Genomic DNA, 24,268 nt, shown 5'->3' on the forward strand with positions numbered 1-24,268 from the left:
TTCTCGTACTCACTCACACGCGCTCCACAACAACTTTGATTTCACCGTGACAACGTGGCCGGCTCGTCCTGATTGGTCTGCGTGAAGTAGACCACGCCCAGAAGACCTCGGGATTGGCTGAAAGATGATGACGCTAAGGAAAGAGGGTGGTAAACTCAGGTGGATCAAACCTGAGCTAATGAAACGTGTGAAACTCGATAGCTGACGCATAAAATAGGAAGAATAGCTTCTCTACCAAAGGACTGAAAGTACAAAATATAATGTTATATTGAGTGTAATCCCAAGTTTCCATAGGTTATCCAAATAATGACCTTATATTTTAAATTCAGTGTTATTCATACAGCTCCGATTCATGGTACCTCAATGAAGGATACAGGTTCACATCACATTTGTAAACTGTATGACAATATCAGTTACACTTTTAACACAAATTGCAGATGCTCGCCATGGTTTTTCGAATTTGCATACAACACCACCAAAGCAGGACTCATGTCGATGGAGGAGGAGATGAGACAGCTCACAGGGATGAGACAGCTTACAGGGATGGGGTGAGAAAATTGTCTGCACGGTGCTTCAGGAACAACCTCATCCTCAATGTCTCCCGGACGAGGGAGCCGATAGTCGGTTTCAGAAGGAGGGAATCGAATATTCAGCCTATCCTCATCAATGGCGACATCGACATCGATGGAGACAAGGGTCCCAGAAAGGTACCTGGGCACTCATAGTAAGGAGGACCTGACCTGGACAACAAGCACTGCTGAAAAAGGCAAACCAGAGCTGCATTTCCTAATGATACTTAGGAGGAACAACCTCTCCAAGAAGATGCTAAAGTCCTTTTCTCGCTGCGCTGCGCAGTCCGTCCTGAGATGCAGAATCTCACCATGGTTCTCTACTCGCAGAAAGGAAGGCACTGCAGAGGACCATAAACACCGCCCAAAAAATTGATTGGTCATCCCGTCCCTCCACCTGAGAACATCTATAACACAGCATCCTCAGAGATCCATTCCATTTTTTTAATATTTTTGGTCCATTTTTTCTACTTTTTAAGATTGTTTTTGTCTGTTTTTAATTCCACTTAACCTGAGAGCTGCTATCTCTAAATTTCGTTGCACTCTACGTCGTGAAAATAAAAGTCTTGAATCTGAAGCACTGATAATAATAAAAATCATCATCATTATCAACACATGTAACTCATATCACAATGTGCCAAAGGAAGGATGGTGCAGGGTGTCAAATATGCAGTAAAGGGATATGAATATGTATGCATGGAAAGGAAAGAGCCCAGTGCATTGTGGGAGTTTCCCCTGGCAGTTTAGGCCTATAGCAGGATAACAAGGGAGTTTTAAGTTGTAATTACAGTAGAGGCTTTCTGCTTCCCAGATCCAAGCTGGAGGTTGGTTCCAGCCTGATTGCTGGAAGCTCCTACCTACCTTGGAGACTTGAGGAACCACACCCAGCTCCGTTTTTTTCAAGTCAGAATATTGTGGATTGCTGCAATTATTTCCCCGCTCCATATGGGCCCAGAAGAGATGTGATCCTCCTGTGTGTAAACCAAAATAACAATGTTTTTGGCACACAGTATCCTCTTCAGCCCTCCAGTGAAACACATCAAGGAATCGGGAGATTCCAGGGGCCCACAATATGCACAGATGCTGGTCTTCTCTAGACACTCAAGCATATTTCCTTCTGCAGTTACAATGAATAAAAAAAGTGCAGGTTCATGGATTTTATCACCCAACACCAATGTTGTTTATCTCTTCCTCACTCAAGTATGGAATAAAGTCTTTTATAAAGTCTTTTTATACTATAAAGTCATGGCTCAAATCAAAACATGTAACCTGAAACTCGAGATGATTGTATTAAATTTGAAGGAAATATAGGTGATTTACAGCAAAATGACGAATGACTGGGCAGAAACAACAATCTTCAGAGAAGCAGTAGTTGATCTTGAGTAGCTGAATCAGCACCAAGGACAGTTCCTTTCTGCCTGCTACCCTGCTGCCCTGCTGTGTGTGTGTGTGTGTGTGTGTGTGTGTGTGTGTGTGTGTATGTGTGTGTGTGTGTGTGTGTGTGTGTTTGTGCGTGTGTTTGTGTGTGTGTGTGCGTCTACATATGCACGCACACATATAAACTGGAGAACCCAGAGGAAACCAATGCAAACATTAGGCAAACAAGCAAACTCCACACAGATTATATTATTATTATTATTATTATTATTATTATTATTATTGTTGTTGTTGTTGTTGTTGTTGTTGGTGGTGGTGGTGTTGTTGTTGTTGTTGTTGTTGTTGTTATTATTATTATTATTATTATCATTATTATTATTATTATTAGTAGTAGTAGTAGTAGTAGTAGTAGTAGTAGTATCTATAAACACAGTTGTCAGAATCAATCATCATCATCGGTCTGGAGTGGCTTGACAGCTCATTCAACACCCTGCCGTATTTCCGTCACAGGATGTTTTTGTTTTTGTGCTATATAATTTTATCATAAATGCAATACTAATCTTTAAGGGGTTCTCAGGGGCTATTGAGAAAATGTTGAATGATGAGGAGGGAAATGTTATCTAAAACGGGATCATAATGTAAGTATCATGTAATTCCAGACTATATAACACAACTCAGCCAGACTTACCCAATGCTTTAAAGTTAAAGAATGGGAGTTTTGACTCTGAGTGTTTCTTCTTTTTTGATATTACAAGTGAAGGCCCATAGGACCCCCGGAATTTATGTTTCCCATTGACAAACATCACAATCCTGCATTACTCTTTCATGAAACAATCCTGCATTACTCTTTAATGAAACAAAAACAGAAGAAAAACAGTGATAGGCCTTGTTTAAAGTCATGCCAGAGCTTTTTCTGCTATCCATTTTGCAGTTCCATCTTTTATTAAAATCTTTGGTAACATTTTTCATGCTCTACTTAAGATTTCTGCCAGTTCCTTCCATGTTTAACCCTCTGTGTGAGTGACACACACACACACACACACACACACACACACACACTCACTCACACACACAAATACTCATACAAACATTCATTAAATTTGGCATCCACGGAGAAATGTTGAAAGATGGCTAATTATGAGACATTTTCATTTAAAAAGGAGTAAACACGCAATGATGCCAGCCAATGCGTTTGTTCAAAATGTTTAAATTAAATGTTAAAACTATTCTATTTCATTTGGTCTATTGCTTTCTCTCTTGGACCTCAAAGTATTTAATTCATTTCAAAAACACATGAGGACTTTGTCACATTTATGTAAATATTTACTTGGTTGTATGTGTGTAATTTGGAGCACAATTTAATTATTGAAGTGGTATTTTCATTCATTTGAAATTTCATTTGAACACTCGAAAATGCTCGGACCAAAACAAATCCCAGCAAGGAAACCAGAAAAAAAAGGCAAAAAAGATTTAAATAACCAGATCCTGAAACAAACATAAAAACACTCAAATGCTCAGTAAAACAGGTGTTGGGATAATTCCTAGTTTGATTCCTGTGCTCCTCTTAACCTGCTGGAGTGTTGTTGAGCAAGACACCAAACCCCTGACTGCTCACCTGGCGCCGATAAGTGGGTTAAATGGCTTGGACATATTTTACTGATAACATGCTGTGTGTATAACTGAATGTGACAAAATACAGGACAAGAAAGACCAGAAATTTAACATTTGAAATTTTATGTGTTATGCCATTGTAACATGATGTCACGTGAAAATCTAATTCAATCCTTTCTACTTCTATTCAGATTTTCATTTTCTTGATTCCACGGGGGTGCAGTTCTGACAGTGCAGTATAACAATTGTGTATATATATAAATAAAACAGAGAGGTAGAGAGGTCAGGTTAAATACATGCATAAAGTGCTTTTTGGAGAGGAGTGTCCAACAGCTCGATATGGATTCAGGAGAACATTGAGTTCAAGATGTAAGAAATTATTCCATGCAGAAATTTCAAGATGTGCTCTTAATTATTATATGTTTTAACAATGGTGGAAGGGACACCTTTGAGATCCTACTAAGATGACTGACCCTTCTGATGCAAATGTTATCTTAACTTCAAAAAGAGGGTTAGAGGAGTCAATGAAGTGATTGCAGTCCACATCGGAGGACTGTTAGATATTCCCTGCACGGTGCAAACAGATATTATGCAAAGGTACAGCACTTAATCTGTGTAAAATGATGTAATATACAGACTAGTCAGCAGCTGGCCTTGCCAGTGCAAACAAATTATTAAGAAGAAAAAAGAAAACTTTTAAAAAAGAGTCAGAGAAGTGAACTGAAAGCTGATGACCAAGGAAGTCAAGGTTATGACTGTGACATATCATAAAGTGCTTATCCCCTTACTTTAAGTATATTTTAGGCCTGCACATATGGAATTAATATTGGAATGTAAATGTTTCAACACAGTGGTTCAGTTATTTTAGGAATGTGTTAAATTTTATTATTTATCGTTTCTAACGTAACCAAAATGTTGGAGATCAAGGCCACCAACATAAAACAAAATAAACAATTGAAAGGATGTTGAATCCCAGGTCAATGAGCTTGGTTCTCAAGAACTGAAGAAGCCTCTCCAATCAGAGGTGAGATGTCTTCGACCAACAAATAACACAAGGGTATAATACCTTACCACCAGAAAATGAACATTACAAAACAAATCTTTTTTTTGGTAAAATGAAGTATCTTCTTCACCCACTAAAACTGTAAGCATGTTCAATTTAATCCTGTATCATTTAAAAATGTGGGAAAAGAAGCAGTTTATTCTTTTTGTATCTCAATTCTGCTGTAAACAAACGTGTGACATCATTTCAAAGTCTAGGTCTGGATATGTGAAATGAGACATTTCATTTCATAATTATAGACATAAATCTGACGAATAATCATCGTTGTCAAAAGATGATATGAAGTTGGCTTCTTTGTATAAAAGAGATTGATAGATTACTTGCAGACTCAGTGAAAGAAGCCAATTGCGCGTGGTGGTTAAAGATTAATGGGGTAGAGATACTGTATCGTGCATATAGTTGGCCGTGACAGCTGAAGCCTAACCACTATTACAAGTGGCTAAGCATTAAATAACTTCCTAAGTGAAAAATCATATGATGAAAAAATTATATATGAATAGTGGCGATAGTGGTAAAAATAAAATCAGTACCAAAAATTTTGAAAGCTGAAAGAAATGTGACAGAAAGTGATGAATAATATCAAGAGAACAAAAATGGGCACAGTGAAAAAAAAGAAAAGAAACTTGACTGAAAATAGATTTAAAATGTTCCATTTCAAACAGAACAAATAAGAAGTCATCTTCTTCCCTCAAGGAATTTAATGGAAGAGCACTGGCATACAGTACATTTGACTCATGCATTAAATTTTCCAATAAGACGATATAATATTCCACAATATCAGCCCTCTGTTTCCTTTTATATGATAAATACCATGAAACAAAAAATGTTTACGGTTTATCATCGTAATCAGTGTTCTGTACATTGAGGCTGAAAATCCAATGATGTGAAAAGGTTTTCAAAATACAGAAATGTGTTTGCTTGTTGTCTCTGAAAGCACACAGCTGCACCCATTGCTGTGATGACGAGTTTTAAAGACCTTTTTCTATTTAAATGAGAAAGCTTAATTTAAACTCTTTGATGTTACGAACTCGTGCGGATCGCTGCGGTATCTGGGTCAAACGTTAACCTCCTAATTCCTGATAGGAGACAAATCTCTTTCATGATGTAACAAGCAAACGTTTGCTCATGTGTGCAACAGCCTTGTTTTTTATTCAGCACTTTGAAGTTTTTTTCACAGTCAGCCCACTCTGTGTGGAATACATGGCCCACTTCTTTCCCTGCATGGAGTGGTCGCGTGTGTCTGTAGATCCAAATTGTGTTGTTTGGTTTGTTTTTGTTTTGTTTTATTCAACAAATCTATATGCGTGTTTCTCTAGTTTCAGACCAAATAGCCGATGAAAGGATTAAAAACACCAAATCTTTTATACCAGGTTACCTATGAATTACAAAAAAGTGGTAGCCTATTGCTTATGTCAGATCAATATATCAATATATATCATTCATACAGTCGGTTTAAAAATATGAAAGCAATTGACTGGCATGCCTGCTAATCTGAGCAAGATATCCCCATGGGGGATTTGTTGACAAGAAAACATGTGTAAGCAGTAGTTCGATGTAAATCAGATTATACAAAACTATTGTTGATGTGATGAGCTGTCTTAATTTGGAGGTCACACAGATGTTACTCTGCACAACAATGAAAGGTGTTACTTAATGATGCCACTTTGTTAGTGCTCAATATGCAGCCACCTCAAAAAAATATGACATCTTGGATGTGTGTTATCAGTGTGAGGTTGTCATGCAAAAAGCTGCAAAGTTCTTTCATCTTTATTTTATTAATCACATTAATCTTACACTGCACAAAAATGGAAGGTGTTACTTAATGATGCCACTTTGTTTTGCTTAATATGCAACCACCTCAAGGAAATATGATATCTTGGATGTGTGTTATCAGTGTGAGGTCGTCGTGCAAAAAGCTGCAAAGTTCTTGCTTCTTTATTTTATTTTTCTCAGAATTTTTTAACTACCTTTATTTGAAACTTCAAATTTTTCTTTTTATTCAGTTTACAACAGCAGTTCTTGCAGATGACACTAAGCAGAGAGAGAGAATAAGAGATTAATGTGCAGAGCCAGAATAATTTGCTCCAGAAATGTGATGGCTACATTTAGCTCCAGAGGCAGACTCACAGTGCCAAGTGGTGTCTGCTCACACACTGTCAGCATCTGAAAATGTGTGTGCGTGTGTGTGTGTGTGTGTGTGTGTGTGTGTGTGTGTGTGTGTGTGTGTGTGTGTTTGTTTGTTTGTTTCCTCTCACTCACTGCACTTAAATAAAAAGAACCTTTCAATTTTGAATTCATGTTTGAAGTCGTTTCATAAACATTTTGATATAACGTATTTATATATATGACTATCTATAAAAAACTAATGAAACAACAGCAAATAAAATCCCTGATACAAGGCAGACACTTTGCAATGTAACACAAGTCCAAGTCATGTTCGGCAGAGCACAGCAGGTCCTTCTATCACTGCATCTTTATGAGTGATGTGGATGAATTCATACAGTGAAAGAATGAAGAAGAGGACAGACAGGTGGCCGCAATGACATTGGAGTTTATATTTGACATGCCAAAACTTGCTGGCTCTGCCATCTGATGACTCACCCCGTGGACACACAGGGATTATGAACACAATGGTCTTCCATTTCTTTTTAATGAGCACTGCAGATGCAGTTTCAGGCATGTCACTGCAGATATTCAACCAAAGACAAGGGCAATAATAGGAGGACGTGTGATAGATGTGTGTCTTCCCATTGTCCATCAGTACTTACTTAAATGCCTACGGGAAAATATTGCGTGATTTGACTTCATATCAAATATCAGATGCTGTGTTTTAATATTGTTGACATTATGTTGAAGAGATAAATCAATTGATATTCTGAATGTTGAGTAAGATTCAGCCTCCCATCCATTATCCATACAACTTACCTTGCACTCACCGTCACGGGTAGCAGAAGACACGTGCATCCCTGAAAGATCGCCGATCAATCACAGATAGGCAAACCATACACTCTCTCTCTCACAGAGGGTCTCCAGTCATTGTGCAGTTTATTTTTGAACTGATTCAGGGAGAGCACGCAAACGCCACATCGAAAGGCCCCCTGTCCGAGAACGTTCGGGCGGTGAGGTGAAAGCGCTCACCACTGCGCCGCTGTGCAGAGGCCCGTCTTTTATTTGGTTTCATTCGCTACAAATCTGACATTAATACCTATTATTCACAGAAATATGTCAAAATGACAGAAGGAGTGGAGAATGCATGGAAATGTATGAGATATTACCCTTTTCAGTAGTTCATTACATAATGCAGTCAGGTACATAAATAACAGTGAATGATGATTACCTCAGATTTGATTTGGTGAAGTTATCATGAATTGCGTGTGCCGGGAGAAATGACATCCTCTTCCATCGCATTGGACTGCAGTCCTGCTTTTCAATCGCTTTCAGTGTCTTGTCAGAACAGTTATTATTCAGCTGCCACTTAGGCTGATTTACATGACCATAAAAATGCAATTTAGAGGCAAAGTGCCCAACCAAGTAAACGTGTAATAAATTTAAACTCACTTTGCTCCACATGCAGCATTCAAATTAAGACTGATGTTGTAAGCTGCTGCTTTCCTTGACAGAGTAAGTGGGGTTTGTCTGTGGCTGTCTTGCCATAGCAATAGCTTTGGTTACAAATGCTATATTTTCAGACAGAAAACACATCTATATTTGGTTCCTCTTGTTTTTTTCCCTTCTTCCTCAGCTTACCCCCCGTTTTTCCTGCTCGTCGTCCACAAGCCGACTCTGCACAGCTATAAAGCTTAACTAACTGGCAAATGACTGCCTCTTCTTCCCTGCTTATCTACAGGATGAGCTGTGAGGTTGTTTCCATACCACGGTGCCATGGAATGCAGCTTTTCCTTATGTGCAATAAAAGACACCAGAGGTATAAAAAAAATCACATAACAGAAATGCTTCATGATTGGCGAATTGGACAGATAGAGGGTGACACACACTATCAAGCAAAACAGATGAGCATGGCTGCAGATCCAGTTGCTGCGTTGTCCTTTACCTCCTGAATATAAAAGTCAGTGAGACGAACGCGCTATCCGGATTAAGTGGACTGAATGTTATTGGAATAAGAATCTGAATTGAATCTAAATCCAGAAACGGTACTAGGCGAAACCACACACTTCCATCCATCCAGTCCTCTATCAAATATATACTGTCTGCTTCTGCTTTATTAACAGGATGAATGAAAGGGACATCTTTTATTTCTTAGTTTGTACAAACACACGGAGAATTGCGCTTGAAATTTTGACAAGTTTTTACTTACCCTACAGAGACTTAAAACTACACAGTAATATGATCGATCCACTGTTGGCCTTGTTTTTAAGAGACAGTGAAAGAGTTCACAAAGGATGCAAAGATGAAGGAAAATTGACATTGATATATAGCAAACTAGGAGATCATGTGTAGAAGCAAGGCAGACTTTCTGAGTGGCAGGCGTTGACAAAAGAGGAATTATCTGTGCTGGCGAGAAGAGCAGATCAGCAGATTGAAAAGCTTGAATAGAGTCAAGGAGCGACGGGCGGGGAAAAAGAAAGCACAGAGCTCACAGACTGAAGCTTTTAATTCCAAGAGCATTGACAAAGATGGCTGAAGAGGACTAGTGGTAAATACACAAGTTGTAAATGGTAGTAAAAAGGGCATTGTATTATGCTTGTGCGTGAGACTTTCATGAAAATGCTATTAACAAGGGGGCTTTTAAATTGAAAATATTTTCCGTCTTTTTGCAGGATTTACATTGATAAATAGCAATGTTATAATGGCCCTTGTACAGAGACCCCATAGAATCCATTGCATGTGCATTTTCCATGCCTCTCAATCATCTACTGTCCTCCTACTTGTGTAGTTGATTGAAAACCGCAAACCCTCTTGAATAACCAATACTATTTGGATCTTTAGGGATAGCAGGGATATTTGAAGGGCAGGCTGTGCTGGAGTTCAAACGCGGGAGGACACCCCTGATATTGCCATACAGTGTACGAGTGATGTGTTCGTACAAGGACAGATATGACTTGTGGCAGTGGTGACATTCAAACAACCTCACGCGGTGTTGTTTGCTAAGTATTTAGCTGAATGGGACAATTTCCCACATCCATCCTCTGGGCAAGTTAGTATATATACAGCAGTACAAAGGGTTAGATGACCTCCCACAGGGGCCCTTCAGCTGAACCCTTTAGGACAATGCCAGCAATGGGAAACCAACCAACCACTAAACTGATGCCTCAGGCAAGCTGATGCCTGTTAAAGTCACAAAATAAATAATGCTCATGCCATGAGCTGAGAATCACATTTCTCTGAAGCAACTAGGTTCACCATAAGACACACTCACATAGACATATACATATATATGACATGTATGTATATATATATATATATATATATATATATATGTAGTTGTAGTATATATATATGCCACAAACACATACCATTAAATATTCAGCTTTTGCTAATTCTGGGGTAGTCTAATGTTACTCTGAAGATACATTCAGAGCTACTACTACTTCAGCAAGTAAATACCAAGCTCATTTAAAGTTACCAAATACATATACGCATTTGGAGCACATTTTAAGCACTTTTGATGCAGAATCATTTTCCAAACTTCAAACTACAGATTTTGGTGGATCATTTTCATAGAAAACAAATTCTCTTGATGTTTTAAAAAAAAATCACATGAAAATACTGAAAAGAAATCTCTTTGTAGATCACTAATATCCTTTTTGCATGTCACCAGTCTGTTTTATTGTGCCCTGCATTATTTCCGCTTCATCCCTCGAGTGTTCATGTCTAATAGCCATGAATGAACGTGTGAATATTTATTTAACCTCTAAGCACTGCCTCTGGGAATGTGAGTAGCAATTGTGCAAGACGAAGCGGGTTGATACACTGCTGCCGCCTAGTGTTGGATCTAAACCGAGGTCTTATCGCCACATGGTTTCCAATTACTAACGCCACATCTGAGTATTTATCTTGATGGTTGTGCCTAAAAAGTTATTATTGCATTCATTGCTACTGCTGGACACACAACTGCTTGTTGTCTTATTCTTACATTTTACCTGAAAATAAAGAAAGAATATAAAAGTACAGAACTCTACACAGAGTGTTTCCCAGAATTTTTATTTTTATTTTTGGCATCCCAAACTTTAACAGTTAGAGGGGAAAAAATACCAGTATGTTTCTTTTCTTCCATTATCACCAAAAATGTTGCTGTATCAAAATCTACAAATATAGTAGAAAAAAAGGCAACTTATTGCAGTCCCCTTTTTTCATTATATCATTTTCTCTTTGACAGACTTCTTTTGTGGCAGGTTATTAAACAATGACAGTCAGCCAACCACAGAACAACTGTGCAAAGACATAAAAGTAAAGATTTGTTGTGTGTAAAAGGAAACTAGTTATAACTAGCAAGGATCAGGATGACAGAGAAGTAACTACTTTCCCACAAGCCTGGTATCCTAACCTCTATACAATAATACTCAAACTGTAAAATAGAACATTAATATAAATCTTTAAGAGTCAGTGATCATTTAGAGCCACAACATTATATCCAGTTCCAACATGTGAATTGACTAAAATAAATAACAGTTCCATTTTTATGTTCAAAGGCATGTTTTTTTCTCTCCAAAAGATGACCTAGTACAGTAAAAGTGAAGAAATAAAACTAGAGGTTGCCAGTGAGTGCTGAATCCATAAGATCGTCATCTTCATTTCTCATGTACATGGGACTTGGTCTGGATGGACGCTCTGAAGTGAGCATGGACAAAGAGGAATCTGAGGCAGAGATGGGTGATCGTGACCAGCTGTCCGCTTTTATTGGATGGGAGGACGGCCCCATGGACATGGAGGACTTCTTTTTGTCCTTATCCCGGTCCCGTTCTCTGTCTCTGTCCCTTTCCCGTTCCTTCTCTTTCTGCTTCTTCTTATCCTTTTTGTGTTTCTTGTGCTTCTCCCCTGAGCTAAGGGGTATGGAGCTCATGTAATCCTGTGTGGGAAGGGGGCGCATCGTCTGGTCGTCATCCGAGCTCGGGCTGTTTTGGTGGGACTTCTCGGCGACGGAGCTGCTGCCCGACTCACTCTCGCTGTCGTGGTTGAGCGGGGTGTATCCTGGCGAGCGGCTGTGGCTAGGTGAGGAGCGGTCATGTTTGGGAGTAGACCCACTGAAGAGAGGGGAAGCTTTGAGACTTGAAATTTGAGGACGCATTGAGTCACCAGCTCCTTCCCCTCCTTTCTGAAGTGTTACTTTGGCCTTGATGCTGGGTGAGCCACCATCGGGTTTGCTAATGATAATTTTGGTCAGACCAGTCCCACTGCCCCCTCCTGTTTTGGAGTCCATCATCTTTTTATCTCCACTGTTTCCCCCTGACACAGACCCTTTCGCTTTACCATCTTTATCAGACTTTTCTCGCTTGTAGTCCCCACTTTGGGAGGACGGGGCATGCTTGGATGGACCCATGTTTGAAGGTCCACTGCCGGTAACATTTGCAGGAACACTACCTGGAGCTGATCCAGAACTAGTTCCCCCTCCTGGTGTCCCGACCTCATCCTCTCCCACGCCTCCACCGCCTACACTCTTCAGTTTGTCGATAACTGCTGTAAGAGAGGGTTTCTTGTTGCGACTAGGAGACTTTCCTTTGGCATTTGGGTTGTTTGCATTGTTCTGACTGGCTCCGCTTCCACTTCCGCCACCTCCGCCGCCCCCTCCGCTTCCACCCCCTCCCCCCGATCCTCCACCCCCTCCACTCCCACCTCCCCCATACTGAGACTGAGAGCCTCCAGAAAAGCCCATGGAACCAGATGAAGATGAAGAGCTGGATGATGATGATGACGATGATGATGCAGAACTAGAGGAGCTACCTCCAATTGGCTTCTGGGAGCTGATACCCCCACCAGAGGAAGACTTTGAACCACCAGAACTACCACCCCCGGAGCCCATTGGTGATTTTGCCTTTGAGGTAGGAGGTGTTCCCGGAACCTGTGACTGCTGGATTTTCATGGGGGAGGACAATTTTTCACCAGAGCTGCTGGAGCGAGAGTGAGAAGGGGAGATGTTGGGCTTTATGCTGGGATTCATGAGAGAACCAGGAGGCTTTCCCCCCTGGTTCTTAATCTTTCCACCACTCCCAATTCCACCTCCGCTACCTCCCGGCCCGGACAGCCCATGTTTGGTTATTGGAGAGGATCCTGGTTTGCCCACGCCCATTCCCTGAGAGGAACCTTTCGACTGAGACGGTCCACCTCCGACGCCCACTCCGACACTGCCTGGCTTGGAGCTGTTGCTTTGTGTAATGGATCCATCTTTGGATTTGATCTTCCCGGAGGAGTGTGAATGGTGACTTTTGCTGCTACTATTTCCCCCCGATCCTCCTGTGCTGCTCGAGGCGGAGCTGCTAGATGTGTAACCACTATGTGATGACGTTTTTCCCCCAGTAATGGTCCCTTTAGCGATCTGTATTGTGATTTTGGGAATTGGTGGTGTGGCACCACCAGGTGGAGTTTGCGAGCGTCCTGAGCTACCGGGAGACTTAGAGCCTCCTCCGCTCAGGCTTCCCCCAGACCCTGAGCCACCACTCGGAGGCGTGTATGGCCGCCCCCCAGAGCTATGAGAAGGGGACTTCCCATCTGGGTCTAGCTTTTTTCGTTTAAGTGGCTTGTCTTTAGATTTACCCTCACTGGACGGAGTCCTGCTACGTTTGACCTGTTTGCCCTCTGATGAAATGCTCCCCATTCCAGAGCTACTCCCTCCACTACCACCATTCTCATCCTTTGGCCGCATGGGTCCCTGTTGCTGTTTAACTTTGGGCTCTGCACTTTTATACTCAACATTTGATGCTACAAGTCCAATCATGAGAGGACTCTGAGATCCTCCACCATGAGTATCTCCCAGATCAGGTGCTTGCCCAAGGAGTGGTTTACCACCTCCACTGTTGCCCACAAAAACAATTCCCATATCAAAAGGGTCCTTCAATGAGGGCTCTGGGGTGCTCTGTCCATGTGACGTTGGATTCTGAGGTGTGCCTGATGGGGTATTCTGCTGACTACCTCCGCCAAACCCCTTGACCAGGTCAATGTCTCCATCTGCACTTGGAGAACTGTCATCAAAGTAGTTCTGAGAGAATCCATGGCCTGATGTCAAAAGGTCTGGGTTAAAGTCTGAAGCATCGGGGAAAAAGTTGGTGGAAGACGAGTCGCTAGTGGGTGTAGCGGCAGTTCCAGTCGCCTCAGCAATTAGATCTGCAGCGTCTGTGAAAGGATTCTCATTGCTGTTGGTGTTGAAAATGTCTGCCGAGTCAAACACCGCACTTCCCTGACCTGAACTTGAGGAGTCGCGAATGGGGGTGCCTAGGGTGCCTCCATCCTCTGCGCCACTACCCAGGGGGTGCTGGCCATGACCTCCGCTGCTACTTTTGCCCGTTTGCTCAGGTAAATCTGACAAAATTTCGGTGATATCTGGTCCCATGCCATCTGAGTGCATTATGCGTGGTGGACCACTACCTGGTGGTGGCTGAGACTGGACATGAGCTTGTGAATAAGGCATGCTTGGGCCAGAGGGTGGGGTTCCACATTGACTAGGAGCTGGAGTGATGCTATGGGGTGTATCCAACCCATCACCTGTCAGGTTTACGTCAAAGATATTTTGCGATGGATCCACATCCATAGAAAGGAGCTCGCGGTGGAAATCGTCCTCATGTGTGACTTGATGATGCTGGTGGTGCTGGGACATGGAGGAAACCTGTTGTGACTTCAGGCCCAACGCAGCACCTGCACCACTCGCAGCTGTTCCAGGCAACATGGCACCTTTCTCAGTCACTCGTTGGCGTTTCTTCTTGCCTTTGTTGCTACTTCCCGGGCAAGATCCTCCCATGCTGTCCGTGCGTGGTGAGCCAGAGGAAGAATTCTGCCTCTCTAACGGACTGGAACCATAGAGCGTAGCAAAATCTTGTGTGGGGTTATCTTTCAATAGGTTCATCAACATCGGGTGATTTTTAGTGTTGCTAGCAGGCGAGGATGTTGGAGGTGGAGTCTGATGGGGTGGCGGTGCATTCTGGGAGCTTGGGCTAGAACCCACACTCCCAGTAATCTGTAAAAGACTTGTCAGGATTGGATTCTGGGTGACTTTGCTGTAGTCGTCCGAATGACCTTGACCAGCCTGTTGCTGCAACTGCTGCTGAGCATTCACCCCGCCTTGGGTTTGACACTCTGCCCCCTGGGCTTGCCTTTCTGAGCGGGAAATCCCAAAGAGAGAAGTGATTGGGCCTGTAAAGTTTGGTCCTCCAGGGGGCCCTCCTCCAGTTGGTGTGCTTCCTCCAGTGAGTCCAGGTAGTCCCATTGTGTTACTTACATCTCCTGTAGCCATGTTATAGGTGGGACTGCCAGATGGCGGCAGATTATTCTTCACCATAATTTCCACTGTTTGCGCAATCAGAGAGAGGGCTGGTGTGTCTGCTTGGATGGTCTCCGCTTTCCTCCGGATCGCACGCATTGTCACAGGGATGGACATACATCTGTAAGAGGGACAAAATGATGAATAAAAAGCAACATTTCAACAAAAACATAACAAGTGCATTAAAGAGGAAAATAACGACCTCACCTCTGGACCACTTTGGTAATAAATTCATCAGTGCAGATCAGAGCATCTGAGAGTCCTTTATATAATTTGCAGGATACTTGTCTTGAATCTATCACTTCCATTACAACTGGAAACAATGGAGGAAGAGAGGGTTTAAATTTAAAACAACTCATAGTAATAATCGCAGACTCGCACAGGTATGAACTATTAGTCAATTCCCAAATATGTCGGATTAATGACACTTTAAAAGGAATGAGTGCTTACCACAGACTAATGATTCATTGACCGGGTGCTGGAAAGAGACACTGAAACTTGAATCGGTCAGAGGGCATACTTCAAACTGCAGAAGACTGGCATTGTCTGAGCATGAAAGGGGACAAATGCAAGTTTTGTAGAAAACCAAAATGGAAAAGAAAAAAGAACAGCTTTATATTGTCATTGTTAAGTGCAATACAACAAAAAGAATGTGCAGTCTGTGCTGATCGCAGCCTTGCTCACACTCACACTCAGCACATGCACAGCTCACTTTTACACAAGCACACACACACACACACACACACACATACACACACACACATGCATGCATAAACAAGTCTCAAATTAACACCCACAGTAAAACTAGATACATACACAGTGAATACAATATAGTCAGAAGTGAGATATTGTCCAGATTTCACATATTTAGTAGATTATTGCACATTGGGATGACAGTATTATTGCACATAAAAAGGTTGAATATTTAAAACGAATTCCCCTCAGTAAACCAAAAATCTGAACAGGTACAATTAGAAGAGAAGCAAAATCGATTGACTTGGACACAAAATATTCACCTTCTTTGATTGAAGTCCGTTTCACACAGCTACCAATCAAAGTGTTGTAGGCTGCCTGGTGTCTAATGATATCCAACAGAAGTGGCACCTGTGCTGGGTGGCGAAAAGGGATCTTGGTCACCAATGCTCCTTGAAGAGAATGGCCATCCTGCACTGGAGCATCACCATTCAGGAAATAACAGTGCTGCTGGTCAGGTAACACCTGCAATGTGGAGCATTTTGTATGGATTAGTATTTTTAACATTGGTGTTTCAATATTAGCTGAGTGTATTTTCTTTTCTTTATTCATCTTTTCTGTCATGCAAAGGAAATTCCTTAATCAAAGACTATGAATTTATAGATAGCCTTTTTCAGCAAAGGAAGAGATTGAGGGCTTAGAGACAATGAAATGCATTACCGCAATCACTTAAAATGATGTGCTGGCTGGTTGTGAAAAGTGACAAAATATTTCAATATAATATCCAGTGAACGCTACAAGTAACGCGGATAACTATAATCCATATGTCATTGATCTACTGACAAATTAGCCAATAGAAAAGTACCCTTCAATGGGTATATAACAAAATACATTTGGTGGCAATATTTCACACACAGCTAAATTTCAGACCTACAGGCCTCAAATTAAAACATTCGATTCTAGCAATATTGCAACCTCTTTAACTAGGTCTGTTGTTATGTGAAAATGACTTTAAACACTTGGGCTTTGTAAACTAATGACTGGTCACATATGAACAGTCTTGTGAGTAGCAGTGATGATGTAGGATTTAAAAAGTATATTTTTTCTTTGCCGTGTATGTGTGTGTGTGGTGTAATTTTGTTCAGCTCACTGAGTAGAAGTGCATGTTGTGTGAAGGTAGTGGTGCGGTGCTCCCCTCCTCCAGGAGCTGAAGCTGGCTCTGTACGATCAGCTGATACAGAGGCAAAAGGCTGGGGGTAGTCTCAAAGACTGGGATAGCTGTTGGAGAAAAGTGGTTAATGAAAAACTTGGTTGGATTCCTGGTACGCCTGGTACACTTGGTATTTCTGTACGCTACGAATCACTCAGCAGTCTGATGCATTTGATGAAGAAATCTGCACTGATTTTGGGACTCAAAGGAAACATTCCTGTGGTTCTTAAGACTCCTTCCTATCACCAACTTGCAAAAAAAAATGCATAAAACGATGATATATGGGGGATACTTGTTCTGCCTGTTAGCAACACTAAAGAAAACAAAGAAATATCAAAAAACCTTTGACAGCCATGAAACTTACAAGTTGCGTTGCCCAGTCTCTGAACAAAGGACAGTGAGAAAGGCATGGGGCGGTTCATCTTGAGGAAGAAACAGGCTGGCAGGTCCACACAGTTGGAGTTTGTGACAGTAGAAAAGGAAGGCGTACTAAAAGAAACAAATTACAAACCTTAACGTCAGTGCTACGACTATTTAGTTAGTCATTTCAAAACTGAAATGAAGCACAGTTGGACAACAATATAGTATTGATTCTGATTAAGTGACAGGCTCACCCTTACCCCTTGTTGTCCACTGGGTGGGATCCAGTGATGAGTGGAGCAATCGGAAGCTTGTAGGCAGCATTTGTTCCCTCGATAGTGACAGAAACACTTACACCCACAGAACGTGGCACTTTAAAAAGAATCAGTGTTCACAAACATAAGCACACAGATGTCACAGGCGGGTTTGTACATCCCTTTACCATACAACAGACTCGGTGGCAAATGTTGAGGAATTTAAAAATGGGTCCATCCCCTCTGTGAACATACCATTGCTGTCTGTTAAGTTAAGGTGTATGCCTGTTCCCTCCTCAAATATGTCATAAGGGGATACATAACACTGAAGAGAAACAAGGTGGCCACCACTCCTTGCTGTTAGCAAGCCCACGCTGCCATGAAGAATAGTTTCTACTGTATTAGCATTGGTTGCCAACCTGCAGATAAGACCAATGAAAAGCAGTCATTGGAAAGAACAATTATCCTGTTGACCGTTATAGTCATGTCAGTCATAGTGTGACGGAATTTAATGAAATAAACGTACAATTTGTGTAATAGAAAAGGCTTTGGAAACTCACCTAAACATGTGCATCATCTTTGTAAGATCAAGCTCTAAAGACTGCAGCGCTATATACATCTTGGTTTTCAATTTACTGGAATACATAGATTGAGTATGTTATTATGCATAATAGACAAAGAAACCAAAGGACGTATGAAGCGACGTATCAAATGTTTGAAAATGTGAATTGTAATATTCTCAAACACCACTAATACAACTAATACTAAGAACATGGATTTCATGTTTTCAGCAGACACACATAAAGCCTATACGCATGCTTACTTATCTCCAGGAAGCTTGTACAATTCAACCAGTCCCTTCAGATGTTTGGAAAACTCCTCAAAGTTCTTCTCCCTGATGATAAACCAGAAAAAACGGTGGGGCTTTCTAACAAATATGAGTATTTGGTGCCTGCATCAGACGATAAAACTGAAAGACGACCTTATACTTGCTCCCATTCTTACCTTAGATGCTGAATTAGCTCCGGGCAGCTCTGTAACACAAATTATTGTATGATTTATTTTGAAATCCAGCAAGTTATTCTAGAAGTGAAATTTACAATTTTTGGACATTGTATTTTATTTGCACTGCAAGTGCTTGCTTGAAAATGAATCAAAAGGAATGTAAGACAGTGAGCTGATTACTAAGTCTATTATATATGTTTTATACTGACTGTAGGGTTTTCTCCCTGATGGGCCACTTTGACGTCCACTAACAGGCCACTACTGTCAAGTTGCACCTCTACGTAAAACATGTCTGAAGTAATGTAGCACTCAGTTCCAGATGGGCTAAGGTGGGAGCCCAACCTGCGCAGAAGAGACAATACATTTTGTAGAGATTGTAATAACACTGCAACATATAAAATAAAAATATTTAAAAATAAAGATTTGCCTGACTGCCCTAGTTCAATTTGTGAAACCCAGCATTACACTTTCTGTTGCCCTTTAAAACAAATTAGTAATGAATAAGAATCAATAAACACAGATAACATGTTGCTGCGTTATATCTAAAATAACACAAATAAGCATTTTTCTCTATAGTAAAAAATATGTCCATTTCAGTGCTAGCAAGAAGAGATCCAGTACAATGATGAGAAATAAGAGCCAAAGAGAGAAAACTCACATGTTTTGACGAGCGATGGATTCAAGACGATCAGTCATAGAGGGCAGAGAAGAGACTAGAAAAAAGAGGGGAACAAAAAATATGGATTTTGAGAATTGTACTATGAGAATTTGAGAATTGTTCCTTGACAAGGAAATAGGATTTTTGGCAGAGTTCTTTTGTCCATGAATTCATATACTGTATTACAACCTAAGCGCAACGATCAAGTTCGCTACAACATTGTGAGCCAATCAGTTTACCAATGCAACAAACACATATTCCAGCAGCAATGGAAATATATTTCATTCAAAATACAAAAACAAGTGTTGTTTTCCAATTTGAAACCACAAAATTACTGACTACAAAATATATGTAATTGTCTGCTTAATACACAGATGCCCATATGCACGCACATTGTCAAATATAAACTTTTTTTTCCTTAACCCTATTAGGGTTCTAATGTGATGTATGGAATGTTAGAATTGTTGTTATTCAAGATACTATGAAATCAAAGTTTACTGAAAACAACAAACCAATAATTCAATCAGTACCATTACAACAATAGTCAAGTACAATTTTTAAGTCCATCCAATCAGAATCACAGCAAATGCAAATAGTTGAGAAATATATGTTTTTAAATGGTATAGTGTGAAAGAAAACGCTCTCTTGGTCTCACCTTTCAGTGCTCTCTGTAGGGTCTCCAGGCAGGTAAGCAACAGCTGGTGACCAGCAGCATTCATCATACCTCGCTTCTCCTGAGAGAAAGCGTAAACAAAAACATTCAGTCAGAGAAGCATTGGAGAAATGTAACCTTGCTTTAAAAAAGATGTAATATTCATATTCTTTTTCATTGGCTTATGTCTAATTAATTAATTTTGGTCCTGTTATTCAAACTGATGACTGAGAGATGACTTCCCTGTCACCTGGTGCCACAAACATTCTGTTACACACAAATTAAAATGGTGAATGGGATTTGCAAGCCTGACGTCCTGTTAATATTGGCCCTGAAATGAAAAAAATACTAAAGGCCTTCCACAAAAAAGGCAAGACATGTTAATCAGATGTAGTTGCATGATAGATGAAATATTCTCTTCTCTGGTTTCACCAAACCAGAGGTATGTCGTGTCAATGACAGCCACTTCAACCGCTGGCATCATAATGAATGGCAGACAGCTTTTAGTACAGAACTCACCGGCTACCAGTTAAAACGTTGCCTTGTGAAAGAATGAAAATGTCTGGCAGAGCAAAAGGTCTCACCATGGCCTGACGCACGACTTTGCATGTCTCCTGCCACGGCCGTGAGGCGTTGTGTTTGGTATGAAGCCTCTCCAGCAGAGCAGCCATGCGAGTTTGCTTCTCTGCCTCTGCAGATAGATAAAAAGATGATACTTATACTTACGGCACTCAAACTATGAAATGTGTCCACAATGTCACTCTACTCTCAATAAAGTTTCTCTTTCATTGAAAAAAATACAAAGGTGAAAAACGTTCAAATTTCCTGAAGATGCAGTTTTGCTTTCTCCAAGACAGCTACTAAATCAGACCTGGGCCACATCCGTCATGTTTCGCTTTTTTTATCTGGCCCGCCAAACAATTTTTTTTTGACTATTTTCACAAGTATTTTTAATAAATACTAAATTTAGATTTGTTCTTTTATTTTGTTTAATTTCGGATGGATGATTGTGTACAAAATAATGTCAGTACATTTCTATGATCATTAATGATTTTAAAGTTGAAATAAAATGCCCAAAAATTTTAGTAATTCAATTGCAATTTTCATTTTGTTTCATTTACATGATACCTGGTTGACCCGCGCAAAAAAATTAAATAAGAAATGTGGCCCGCCAGCCAAACTAATAACCTCGGTACTAAATCAAGTCAAACATCTCATCCTTAGAACCAACTCTGTCACCTGAAGGAACTATTTAGACAGATATTCTGGACGCTAATCGTACAGAGAAAAACATTTAATACTAAGAGAATGCTTTTTCCGATCATGTATTTTAATACCCCAAGCGCCTAGATTTTTACTTGAATAGAAGACGATGCTAAAAAAGAAAACAAAACAAACGAAAGGCGGGTTGACGCTGAAGCTGAAGCGGCGACTGTGTGTCATGTCACGCTCCGTTCAATAGTTGGAGCAAAATGACTGTTTGCTAACTAGTTGTTCACTTTCAATAGCTAACGTAGCTGCACCCTCAGCAAAACAACATATCAGGCCAATTCTTTCTGAAAGCAACCGTGCTCCCCTTGTAATACGAAAGGGAATAGCTGTAATAACGTAGTCATAACCTCGAAGAGATGAGTTATAAGAGGTGTTATTTGAAGCTCCGCTGCCGGCTAACAAACCGCTAGCCTAGGTTTCCTTCCCCATCGAGCCGTCAGCGTGCTAACAAAAGACAAGCAGGCTGAACGGAATATCAGAAGGCGTCGCGGTTACCTGTCACCTCCTCGGTTTTGACACGGTCCCCGTGGCTTTGGTTTCCTCCGGGTGGAACCGAGAGGGAGAGTTCGGTCGCAGGACTGCCCTGCATGGACACACCAGGCCCGGCCGCCATTGTCCCCGCGTCCCCGCGTCCCCGCGCCCCCATCCGGGCTTCCGTACTGCCGCGGAGCTCGATCTGTGGATGCTCATTTATTATCACTTTCGTGCTCACATTCTATCACATTCTTTATTTTTTATTTTCAAAGGTTAAAAATTGCCCATCAACAGTTGCCCTGGTTTGGGAATATATGCTTTTCTGGCTTCTAGACAGGAACCCGTTCTACTCTTCAAACTGCACCAGTTTTGTTATACTTACAAAGAGGTAAAATTCTTTGCCACATTTAATAGTCTTTTCTGGGTAACATTTAGGGGCATAAATGAGCTAAACATTTAAATGTTCTTCAATCGTTTGACTCTGGGAAAACAGTGAACTCCAGATGGCGTACGATCGCCACGACTAGAGGATTCATGTTTTGCCAGGAAAAAAATCTCAGCGCCAAAATCCAAAATTATGATGGAATAATGCCTGATGACCGTATTTACGATGTGTATGTTTATATAATATGTCTTGTTTGCCACAAGTATATCAGACTACTATGTCACTAATTAAGAATTAATTTATAGGTTTTAAATAGATAGATAAATAAATAAGTATGCATGTGTGTGTGTGTCACAAAAACGCACATTTATAAACACACACACACACACGCACACACACACACACACACGCACACACACACACACACACACACACACACCTGAGCCTATTGCCTACAGCTGAGACTGCCAGTAAGTGCTCTCTGGGGAGGATTTTCCCACCAACACATTATGACCTGCCCAAGAGAGGGAGCAGTCTTGTGTGTATGAATACGTGTGCAGTAATATACACAAAGATATATTTGAAAACATGATCCAAAAAAAAAAAAACAGATCAGAAACACACACACACAGTCATACATGCATGTGATTAGCAATAGCTATGAGCCGCAGTGGTGATGTAGAGAGAGAGAGAGCAGATTGGCATGGCCTGAGACAGGGGACAGACACACAGATAGACAGGAGAAAAGAGGGGAGGTGTTGCTATGTAATTGATGTGCCCACCAGGAGCTTTAGCTGGCTGCCTGGCACAGAAGAGAAGGTGGGCACTGCTGCCAAAACAGCAGTAGGAGAAAGGAAAGGGAGGCACGGGCCACGGGGAGCACAGTCGCGGGCTGAAACTATGCCCATCAATCAGAGGCTAGTTCACCTTGCCATGCCAAGTGGGAGCCCCCCTCTGTGTTGAGGGAAGGGGTGGCACGGGAGCAGAGCTGGCACACTTACTAAACCGCCACTAATCCGCATGGAAGGTGTGTGAGTGCCATGTCTGAATGGGAGTTCAGTGGGCAGAGTCAAACACGAGCTCAAGAAAAGAAAGTTAAACCCTGCTTCCGAAGGCAGTACATGTTTAGTTTATGATGCAGAAAAGTCATTAGCATTTTGACTCCTCTGATATAGAAAGAAACGGACTCCCAGAATGATGCTGGGGGCGTCATGACTCCCTCCCTCCCACACTGGCTTTTGCCATATTCATATCTATTTCACAAGTTGTTTATTTTAATGGTTTTTAAATAATTTCCCCGTAATCATCAGGTTATATTTAATGCTGCCTTTTTCATTTTTGCTGCCCAATAAATTCACAATTTATTGTCAGTTTCTCTGATTGGACAGCGATTGTCAAAATCGCTGACCATATGTTTCAAGTAATTTCCACCGGGTTATCCTTTTCATAACATTGGAAAGACCAGTGTATTGAAAATTCAGGATTCAAGATTTTTAATTGTCATCGTGCAGGCACAGTGAAGTTTTGCAGTGAGTGCTCCTTAGAAGATAATAAATAGACAAGTGATATACATAGTGCCTAGGTACGATATATACAGTATGAGGTTATAATTAACAAGCATATGGCACAAAATTAGCAAAAAAAGTAATAACTTCCATTATTAGTTCATATCTTACTATTTATACGTTATGCAACTGTGCTCTTTGCAATGACTTTAAAAATAACATTACTAGACATGTGTTCCGATTTCTGATTTTTTTTTAACACGTACCCCACCTCAGTCTTCTGATTTCGGTTTGATTTCATTTATTCATGACTTATTAATGACTTCATGACAATGTTTAACACTGACATCAAATCTATGATGGACAGAGTGGCTGTCTTGTTAGAAATGCAAATGTATCTTTTGGGGCCACAAAACGATACACAGTTACCTTGAGGCCCAATAATTGGCCATCGAGGGTACGATATTATAAATTGTTCCTTGGGGGACCAAAACAGACTCATACTGTAGCCCTCATTTCTGACTGTGTTGAAGGAGATGACTGTGACACCTCTACCAACACATGTATTTGATTTTCTCTGCATGTTTCCAGCTTTAACAAGGGACGGCAGCTTGGCAACCTTATGAGCGCTTTGAAGTACACAACCTGCTTTTCCACCATCTCCCTTGGTGAGCTCATAGTTTACCTGCTGTGAATGAAGATACCCCATTTGATGCATACATTTGTGCTCTACACAAGCTAGCAAGGGACAAAT

General features: G+C 40.9%; 1 protein-coding gene across 1 annotated transcript; it reads right to left on the minus strand.

The window, feature by feature from the left end:
• Positions 1-10,768: 10,768 nt before the first annotated feature.
• Positions 10,769-21,793, minus strand: med1 (mediator complex subunit 1). Its single transcript, XM_086139726.1, has 16 exons — positions 21,646-21,793; positions 20,463-20,569; positions 19,882-19,960; positions 19,227-19,281; positions 18,778-18,910; positions 18,569-18,597; positions 18,387-18,458; positions 18,124-18,198; positions 17,819-17,982; positions 17,570-17,681; positions 17,314-17,438; positions 16,890-17,017; positions 16,063-16,264; positions 15,497-15,592; positions 15,254-15,359; positions 10,769-15,167 (listed from the first exon to the last, which is right to left on the minus strand). Exons 1-16 carry the CDS (start codon positions 21,761-21,763, stop codon positions 11,327-11,329), a joined length of 5,442 nt encoding a protein of 1,813 aa, XP_085995852.1. The 5' UTR covers positions 21,764-21,793; the 3' UTR covers positions 10,769-11,326.
• Positions 21,794-24,268: the final 2,475 nt, after the last annotated feature.

The sequence above is a fragment of the Fistularia commersonii genome, chromosome 32, assembly GCF_037954325.1.
Source record: "Fistularia commersonii isolate RoL2024-O1a breed Wild chromosome 32, RoL_Fcom_v1.0, whole genome shotgun sequence".
NCBI lineage: Eukaryota > Metazoa > Chordata > Actinopteri > Syngnathiformes > Fistulariidae > Fistularia > Fistularia commersonii.